A 10,618-nucleotide genomic window follows, 5' to 3' on the forward strand; every position below is an offset into this window, starting at 1 on the left:
AATTTTGGGCTGAGGCCATCACATACGCTCAACACATTGTCAATCGTTTGCCATGTTCTGCCATTGATGGCAAGACTCCTTTAGAGGTATGGTCCGGTAAACCAGCAACTGATTATGATTCTTTGCGTATTTTTGGTTCTATTGCATATTATCATGTGACTGAGTCAAAATTGGATCCACGTGCAAAGAAGGCTTTGTTTATGGGTTTCAGTGCTGGTGTTAAAGGATATCGGTTATGGTGTTTGGAGTCTAAGAAGACGATTGTAAGTAGGGATGTTACCTTTGATGAATCTTCCATGTTGAATAAGGTAAATCCAAATAGTAGTGATACTTCGCAGCAGGTGGAGTATACACCGAAGCAGGTGGAGTTCGAAGAAGCAGTTGTGATCCCAACTACGAACACCACAAATGACTCTCCTATGGAAGAAGAAGAGTCAGATGATGAAGAGGTTCCACCCCAAGAACCTTCGCAGCAATCAGAGCCAATTGCAGTCAGGCGAACGAGGCGGGAAAATAAGAAACCTGCTCGATTTGCGGATATGGTAGCATATGCGCTTCCAGTTGTTGATGATGTTCCATGTATCTTTTCGAAAGCTATTGAAAGTTCAGAAAGCGATGGTTGGAAAGGTGCTTTGGAAGAAGAGATGCAATCTCTTCAGAAGAACAAGACGTGGAAGCTGATGCCATTGCCGAAAGGCAAGAAGGCAATTGGATGTAAATGGGTTTTTGCAAAGAAAGAGGGATTTCCTGACAAAGATGATGTTCGCTACAAAGCAAGATTGGTAGCTAAAGGCTACGCCCAGAAGGAGGGAATTGATTACAATGAGGTATTTTCTCCTGTTGTTAAACATTCCTCAATTAGAATTTTGTTGGCTTTGGTAGCGCAGTTGAATTTGGAGCTAGCTCAACTTGATGTGAAGACCGCGTTTTTACACGGTGATCTGAAGGAGGAAATCTATATGACCCAACCGGAGGGATTCAAGGTTGCTGGTAAAGAAAATTGGGTTTGCAAGTTGAACAAATCGTTGTACGGATTGAAGCAGTCTTCAAGACAGTGGTACAAACGGTTTGACAAGTTTATGAAGGATCAGATGTACACAAGAAGCAAATACGACCACTGTGTGTATTTGCGCAAACTTCAAGATGGTTCCTACATCTACCTACTCTTATACGTTGATGATATGCTGATAGCATCAAAGAGCCAAGTTGAAATTGACAGATTGAAGGCTCAGTTGAGTAAAGAGTTCGAGATGAAGGATTTGGGGGAAGCCATGAAGATTCTCGGCATGGAGATAACAAGAGATAGAGAAGGAGGCAAGCTTTGGCTGACACAGAAGCAGTATTTGACCAAAGTACTACAGCGTTTTGGTATAAATGATGATTCCAAACCTGTAAGTACCCCACTTGCTGCTCATTTGAAACTTAGTTCTCAGTTATCTCCAAAAACGGAAGACGAGCGAGAATATATGGCGAAAGTTCCCTATGCTAACGCAGTTGGAAGCTTGATGTATGCAATGGTGTGTACAAGACCAGACATTTCACAGGCCGTTGGTACTGTGAGCAGATACATGCATGATCCAGGAAAAGGGTCATTGGCAAGCTGTGAAATGGATTCTGCGGTATATCAAAGATACTGTAGATATTGGTTTGTTGTTTGAGCAGGATAAATCACTTAGTCATTTTGCAGTTGGATATTGTGATTCCGACTATGCTGGTGATTTGGATAAGCGAAGATCTACTACGGGCTATTTGTTCACTTTAGCGAGTGCGCCAATTAGTTGGAAGTCTACCTTGCAGTCAACGGTAGCTTTGTCTACGACAGAGGCAGAGTACATGGCCATTACTGAAGCTGTGAAGGAGGCGATTTGGCTTCATGGGTTGCTGAAAGAATTGGGTGTTGGTCAGAAACAACTTGAAGTATATTCTGACAGCCAGAGTGCTATTCATTTAGCAAAGAATCAGGTCTTTCATGCAAGGACGAAGCACATTGATGTTCGCTATCATTTTGTGCGGGAAATTCTCGAAGAAGAGGATATTGTCATCAGAAAGGTTCCGACTTTGGAGAATCCTGCAGATATGTTGACCAAGGTGGTAACGAGAGCCAAGTTTGAACATTGTTTGGACTTGGTTAATATTCTGCGATTTGGAGCGGGCGCTTGACTGCGCCAATATGTAAGCACCGCAAGTCGTTTGTTTGGATGGGGAAGATTTGTGTTCGGTGAGATTTGAAATTTTGCCAAGGTGGAGATTTGTTGAAGTTTGTCAAAATTTTAACAAATCCCATATCCCACATCGGTGGGGAGATGAAACTTGGGGGGGTAAGTTGCCTATAAAAGGAACTCCCCCCTCATTTGTAATGTATTCCAAATTGTACTCTTCTCCATTTAAATATATAAGTGGGCTCTGCAGAGGGTGCTCGGAGACGTAGGAAATTTGGCCGAACTCCGTTATCAAAGTTCCGGGTGTGTTCTTTCTTTATTATCTATTTTGTTCCACATTTATTTCTGGGTTTATTTTCTGTAGTAGTATTGTATTCAATATTATTTGCGGGTTTGGTAGTAGTGTTTTGTACGGTTCTTTTGGGTGTTTTTATATTGTGATAAATACACAGATTGATAAATTCTGTTAGGAATCTGGTATTTAAGAGGGACAGTGTCCTCGCCAGTCTTTCCAAAGAATTTATTTGGAGAAGTAATTTTATCGAGTAGACCCCATTGGGTTAACTCTGAAATTACTGAATCGGTTCATTTCACTATTTGAGAGAAAATTACCCGGTTTTCTCAACACTTTCTTCACCGAATCAATCACTGCCGGAGTTGCGTACACAACTATACATACATAAATGTATATTATTGGACTGTTCCGTTCACAACATATTATACAAGTAGAAAGTTAAGCCAGACCTGGGCCAGCCGGATAGATGAAGGGCTGGAAAATTGGCTGCACATTCACTAACGTCACGGCGCCTTGCTCCTGCTCCGGCGGTTCCAAACCAAAGAGGTGGTCGACCGCCCACCTCAGCGCATACAAACTCCCCTCACTCTCATCTACGGGAACTAACACCTTCATCCCCTTCTGCTCCTCCACCGCCGCACCACTCGTCTCCGCCATCCAATTCTAAAACCACAGATTATACTATTGAATAGTTTAACCGATTTTAATCTCTCCTCGCCGCCACACCTGTCAACCATGCAGAAGAAACAGAGCCAGCGCCGGCCACGTTATTTTGCAATTTGTCGGTTTCTGAAGCATTATTACTGTATTTATGTAGAGAAATTGGGTGAAGCGGTGGGCAGATAACTAATTAATGGATCCAGTACTAATGAATGTTTTAGTGGCGGTGGACGACAGCGATGAGAGCTTTGCGGCGCTCCGTTGGGTGGTTGACAAAATCCTGAAGCGGAGGGAAGATTCGACCACGGTCGTCACGATTGCACACGTCGCGGAGGCGCTGCCCCGCTACGCTTTCCCTGGCGGTCATGGTTTGTGTTGTGTTGTGTTGTGTATATACTGATGATTGTATTCACTGTAAAACTAATATAGAAACCGAACTAGAGACCAAATCTCAGCGATCTATTTTTGTAAAATAAATCAAGTGATATAAAAACAGTTATTGACGATCGATGGCGGTGCAGTGGTGGAATCTGCGAGGAAAGCACAGGAGCAGAATAGTGCGAGAATATTGTCACGTGCATACGAGATGTGCAGAGAAAGTTCGGTATGTAGTAGGGTTAGATTTGATTTTAATGTGAATAAACTGAGAATGGGAGTATTTGGTTTGTGATATAGTTGAAAGCTAAAACAATAATTTTGGAGGGGGATCCAAAAGAGACAATTTGCAGGGCAGTGGAAGAGATGAACATACATCTTCTTGTTGTTGGTAGCCGTGGACTAGGCCAAATCAAGAGGTACGTATAACGTATTTATTTACTGTATAATTGAATTTATTAGGAGGTTGGAACTCATGGATTGATGCAGGGCTTTTCTGGGGAGTGTGAGCGACTACCTCGCCCAACATGCTAAATGTCCGGTTCTCGTAGTGAAGCAACCGCCCAACAAAATCTAGAATTTCTACCTGCTTTCTTCTTAGCTTTACTACAAATAAATAAAACTGGTTTGGTTGTGGCGGCAGATGCTATCTCAAAATCAGATTCATATATTTTCTTCAAACGCAATGATGTCGGGAATAAAGGCCCAAATAAAACACACTACTGACCACTTGCTGAAACCTCAAGCTATTCCATAAACAAATCTTACGATTGGAATCACGTATTTTACAATCAAATTCAGAGTATCCACTTCCATTCATCCACCGATACACCACGGAGAAGTGGTTAATTACGATGTTCCTCTTTAATCTCTCCTTCTCAACTTTTACCTCGGTCCGTTAAAATTCTGTCTGAATAAATAAACAAGTGTTGGCGTTTGACAGCAATAGCGCCTGTAGCTCAAACGATAGAGCCTCTGTTTCCTAAGCAGAAAGCCGTAGCTTCGACCTCTACCTGGCGCGATCATATTTATTTCAATTTTTTATTTTCTATTTTTTTAACATATAATAAGAGGATCGTTTTTTTTATTAAAAAGTATTTCCTATTTTGCTTTTATTTCAAATATAGGAATTATAAGAGTTTTATAATATACTCCCGCCGTCCACCAAAAATGAGTCTTATTTTTATATAATAGCTTATCTAAAAAAAGTCTTATTTTTATATAATAGCTTATCTAAAAAAGAATAAAAAATAAAATAAATAATATTTTATGGATAAAATGATAAAAATGAATAATATTTGGTGAACACCAAAGTATTTTTTTTATTACTACATCGGCATTTAACCCAATAAAGTTGAACAAGAAAAGATATTTAAAATAAGATGATTCAACTTAAAACTAGATGATGCAACATTACTCTGATGATTCAATTTAAAACAAGATGATGCAACATTACTCCGATGATTCAAGTAGTACATGTATTTAGTACATGTATATGTGTAATACTCTAATTTCTCTTTTTGGTCTGTAACATAGACCAAAATGATAAAAAGAATACTTATCCAAAAAAAGAATAAAAAAATAAAATGAATATGAGTCTCATTTTTATATAATAGCTTATCCAAAAAAGAATAAAAAGTAAAATAATAATATTTTATGGACAAACCAAAATGATAAAAATGAATAATATTTGGTGAATGATGGGGTACGAACTAAACCCTAATGGCAAGCCCAATAACAGTGACGGCCCATCAGCCCAGAGCCCAAGAAAGAGTATCTGTTCGGCACGACCAAAGAGTTCGGCACGACCAAAGAGTTCGGACTCAGCCTACAGCTCGGTAAAAGCCGACCAGTCAAGCTCTCCTCTCAGATCGGCAAGAGTTGATCGGTAAAGTCCAGCAGTTCGGTCTCAGCATTCGACCGAACTAGGAGTTAGTGGACTCATGAAAGGCCTCCACGACCTCCACTATACCCACGATCTATTTAGTGGTATGAAGCAGTTATTGAGCAGTTATTGCTCACCCACGATCTTGTTAGTGGGGCTGCAAACCACGATCCTAGTTCAATGTATAAATAGAACTTAGATCAGATAGAAAAGGGTTAAGCTCTCTAGAGATAAAATAGCATATAGCAAGTCTGTGTTGTAAGCTGTATTTTCGCAGATCAAGCAATACAAACCTGCCCTCATTTCTCCCCGTGGACGTAGATTTACCTCAGTAAATCGAACCACGTAAATTCATTGTGTCATAATTCTCTACCAGCATTTACTAACATCAATAATTCGCGGAACCATCACTGGCGCCGTCTGTGGGAAACAGAGAACAAAATTTGTGATAAAGCGAATTTTTGATCCATTTTTTCCACCCAAAAAATGCATACCAGATCGCAGAGTGCCCGTATTCCTGCCCGTGAGAACCAGGAGGAAGCCAATCCATCCCACAGGTCTGGAAAACAGCCTAGGGATAAATCCACCACCAGTTCTCATGGCGAAGGAACAAGCCGCTCCAAAAATCGTCCCACTGAGTCTTCCCAGCAGCCCGATTTGAATGAGGCTGTCAAGCAGTTTTTGGCTGAAAAGCAGGAGGAATTCTTAACCTTCCTGCGAAAAAGCCAAAAGCAGCCGGAGACGAAAACGACGGATTCTCCTTCTCCCTCCGCACAAGAAAGTCACTACCGCAGTAGTGTCGCATCTCCCAGGAGAAAGAATCCCCGTCCCCCACATATTCCAGCTCCTCCTCGGTACCGGAATCACAGGAGAACTCAATCTCCTCCATACCGACGAGATATCGGATTCGCCGTGTACGGAGCACTGAAGACTCCGTTCTCGGACGACATCACCCGAACTCCCCTACCACAGAACTACCGAACTCCGTCGATGACTTACGACGGGCTCGTGGATCCTCACGATTTCTTGGGGCGCTATCAATATAACATGGCGAACCAGGGTCTCAACGAGGTCCACATGTGCAAGCTGTTTCCCGAGCTGCTCATCGGGAACGCAAGAAGGTGGTTCGATAGCCTCCCCCAGGGCAGCATCAGATCTTACCGAGATCTAATGGATGCCTTCCACAGGAGGTTTTTTCAGAAAGCGGAAGCCCGAATCACTTCGGCTCAGCTGCTTTCCATTCGTCAAGGTCGCGACGAAAAAATCAGCGACTTTATGACAAGATTCCACAAGGAATGCCTGCAAGTAGACGATCTCAACGATCTGCTTGTCATTTCGGCATTCCAAAATGGAATCATGCCCGGAGCTCTCTACAGGAAGCTCGTTGAGTGCGGTCCGCAGACAGCTCAGGAAATGTGGGACATTGCGGACCAGTACTCCCGGGCCGATGAGGCAGACCGTCGCAAACGGTCGTTAGACAGCTCATCGTCCCGAGGAGACAGAAGGAAGCCCGATCATAGCGATCAGGGGCATCCTCGCCGGACTCCATTTGAAAGAATTCAAAGGGCTCCGGTGCAAGACAGATTGGGACCCTCGTCTCAATCCCGAGAAGCCGCCCGCTCAGTTCGTCCCGCTGAACAAGCCGAGAGCGGAAATTTTCGAATTGCACTCTGACCTGTTCGAAAAGCCAAAGCGGATGACGAAATCAGCCGCGCGCCGACCACAGGATAACTACTACTGCTCCTACCATCAAGACCACGGTCACGATACTGAGGAGTGCAGAAACTTGGCTGCAGGCATCGATGTTCTTGTGAAGGCAGGGACATTGAAAAAATACCGAAGTAAGCAGCCAAAGAAGAATAAAAAGCAGAGTGGTGCGAACTGCGCTCCTCAGGATCCGAAAAGGCAGCCGGATCCCGAAGACGATGACGAGCCGCAATATGATGGAGTAATCCAGACTATTGACGCGCTCCCTGCCGGGAAGACCAAGTCGTCCCTAAAGTCAGAGCGCAGAGGCTCCAATCGAGAGGAGCCAACGCATAAAAGGCTGAAGCAGGACGAAGTGATTACGTTCTCGGCTGCTGATCCCGTCCCGGCCATCTCTCCTCACCAAGACGCCATTGTCATCCAAGCCGGAGTGGCAAACAAACTGATCCACAGGGTGTTTGTGGATACAGGAGCGTCGGTTAGCATTCTTTTTAAAGAGTGCTTCGACAAACTGGAAGTGGACCCAGCTCGGCTCAGTCCGGCTCCGCTTCCCCTGAAGAGCTTCACCCAGGAGGACACCCGCCCTGAAGGTATTATCAGCCTTCCGATCACGGTGGGGAAAGCGCCTACTAGCTCCAGTACGATGATTGAGTTTTTCGTGGTGAAAGCTCGGTCCCCGTACAACGTCATCCTGGGAAGAGACTGGCTCAACACAGTTCGGGCCGTTTGCTCCACCTATCACCTCACCATCAAGATCCCCACTAAAGGAGGGATAGCGGTCATCCGAGGTGACCAAAAGAGAGCAAAGGAATGTCTGCAAATTGCGCTTAGAAGTGCCGAGCAGTCAGATCGGCACCACCAAGCATAGCAATCACAGCAGCCGGAGTCAGAGGCGATGACCGAAGTCATACCGGAGCCGAACTCGATGACAGTTCAGCTGTACGAAGACGATCCATCCAGAACGGTTAAGATCGGCTTCGCGGGAACGCCCCTACTTCGGGAAAAAACCATCCAGCTCCTCAAGGAGTATAAAGACGTCTTTGCATGGTCTCCGTTGGACATGACCGGAGTGCCCCCCGAGGTAATCACTCATCGGTTAAATATTGATCCTTCAGTCCGGCCGATAAAACAGAAGCAAAGACTCTTTGCGGCAGAACGAAATCAAGTCATCCATGACGAAGTCCGTCAATTATTGAAGGCGGATGTGTTATTCGAAGTGAAGTACCCTTCGTGGGTAGCCAATCCTGTCATGATCAAGAAAAAGGAAGGAGGATGGCGGATGTGCATAGATTTCACCGATCTAAATAAGCACTGTCCCAAAGATTGCTATCCCCTTCCGAACATAGATAAAAAAGTAGAAGCTTTGATAGGCTTTGAAATTTTTTGTTTTCTTGATCTGTACAAAGGATACCATCAAGTTTTAATGGATGAGATTGACGCTTCAAAAACGGCCTTCATTACTGATTTCGGCATTTTCGCTTATAAAAAGATGCCATTTCGGTTTAAAGAATGCCGGAGCCACTTATCAAAGGATGGTAGACAAGCTTTTTCGGCACCTGATTGGAAAGGAGGTCGAAGTGTATGTTGACGATATAGTCGTCAAAAGCAAAAGCACTTCGGAGTACGAGCACAACCTCAAGTCCACTCTCAATGTGCTCAAGAAAGCCAACCTCAAACTTAATCCCCAAAAGTGTACCTTTTTGGTAGATTCGGGAAAGTTTCTGGGTTGTTGGGTTTCAAAGGACGGACTCAAGGCAAACCCCTCAAAAGTTCAAATCGTTCAGAACATGGCAATGCCGAAGTCCATACATGACGTGCAAAGGCTAACCGGATGTCTAGCCGCACTGAATCGATTCCTTTCCCAAGCAGCCGAAAAGCAACTGCCGTTCTTCAAGGTGTTGAAAAAGGCACCAAAGTTCGAGTGGGGAGCCGAGCAGAAAAAGGCCTTTGACGAGCTCAAAAGTTATCTAGCCGAGCTTCCTATGCTCTCTGCTCCAGCCGAAGCCGAAGTAATATTCTTATACTTAGCGGCATCGGATCAAACCATCAGCGCGGTGCTTGTACGAGAAGAAGGCCTAAAGCAGCTTCCCATCTACTTTACAAGCCGAGCATTAAGAGGTCCAGAAACAAGGTATCAACCACTGGAAAAGATTGCTCTGGCATTAGTAAATGCAGCAAGGAGACTGCGGCCATACTTCTATGCTCACAAGGTATGCGTCTTAACTGATCTACCACTTCGGCAAGTGTTGACCAAACCAGAAGCATCAGGCAGAATCGCCAAGTGGGCTATAGAGTTGGGAGAGCACACAATTGAATACCTACCTCGGAAAGCCATCAAGGGACAAGCCTTGGCAGATTTTCTTGCAGAAGCAAAGTTCGATCAAGCAATTCCTGTTATTGCCGAACAGAAGAATTCTGCCAATGCCGAACTAGCACAGCCCTTGGAATCCGAAATAGAGCCGCCGGACTGCTGGAGCGGATTCGTAGATGGAGCTTCAAACAAGATGGGAAGTGGAGCTGGTATTTTACTTGTCGCTCCCGACGGACACGAGGTAACCTACTCACTTCGGTTCCTATTCCCCACTACTAATAATGAAGCCGAGTACGAAGCCCTCCTGGCCGGACTCCAGTTAGCGCAAAGTCTGCTCGTCAAATCTCTCAAAGTCCATTGTGATTCACAAGTCATAGTAAATCACATGTTGGGTACAAGTGAAGCCCGTGACGAGAGAATGAAGAAGTATTTGGACAAAGCGCAAAGCATCAGCCGAAGTTTCTCCTATTTTCGGATAATCCGTATTCCCAGAGCGGAAAATAGCCGAGCAGATACCTTAAGTAAGTTGGCCTCAGATCCGAGCTCCAAGGCGGAAGAATTCATGCATCGAAGCATTGATGAAGCCGAGGTACATTCAGTATCCAGCTCGCCGAACTGGATGACGCCGATCTTGCAGTATCTGGATCAAGGACAATTGCCTGAGGATAAGAGAGAAGCTCGGAAGATTACGTGCCGAGCACTTCGGTACGAACTTCATGAAGGAGTCCTCTTTAGAAAGTCTTACCTCCAGCCGTTATTGCGGTGCGTAGGACCAGAAGAGACGGACTACATCCTCAGAGAAGTTCATGAAGGATCGTGCGGTAGCCACATCGGAGCCAGAGCTTTAGCTAAAAAAGTTCTGAGATGGGGATATTATTGGCCAACCATGGTACAAGAGGCAGTGCAGCTCGTCAAGAAGTGTACGAAGTGCCAAATTCATGCAAATGTCCCAAGGATGCCGCAGACCGATCTATACACTATGCAAAGCCCTTGGCCTTTCATGCAATGGGGCATAGACATAGTGGGACCACTTCCTCAAGCTCCTCGGCAAATGAAATTCCTTATCGTTGCCGTGGACTACTTCACGAAGTGGGTGGAGGCTGAACCATTAGCTACGATAACGAGCTCAAAGGCATTGGACTTCGTCTGGAAGAACATAGTGTGCCGATTTGGCATACCCCACATCCTCATCTCGGATAATGGGACTCAGTTCACCGACAAGACGT

At 44.6% G+C, this 10,618-nt stretch overlaps 1 protein-coding gene across 1 annotated transcript; it reads left to right on the forward strand.

Moving 5' to 3' along the window:
- The first annotated feature begins 2,667 nt into the window (after positions 1 to 2,667).
- Positions 2,668 to 4,392, forward strand: LOC121747383 (universal stress protein YxiE-like). Its single transcript, XM_042141419.1, has 4 exons — positions 2,668 to 3,482; positions 3,636 to 3,718; positions 3,790 to 3,908; positions 3,979 to 4,392. Exons 1-4 carry the CDS (start codon positions 3,308 to 3,310, stop codon positions 4,064 to 4,066), a joined length of 465 nt encoding a protein of 154 aa, XP_041997353.1. The 5' UTR covers positions 2,668 to 3,307; the 3' UTR covers positions 4,067 to 4,392.
- Positions 4,393 to 10,618: the final 6,226 nt, after the last annotated feature.

Source organism: Salvia splendens, chromosome 1 (genome assembly GCF_004379255.2).
Source record: "Salvia splendens isolate huo1 chromosome 1, SspV2, whole genome shotgun sequence".
Classification (NCBI taxonomy): Eukaryota; Viridiplantae; Streptophyta; class Magnoliopsida; order Lamiales; family Lamiaceae; genus Salvia; species Salvia splendens.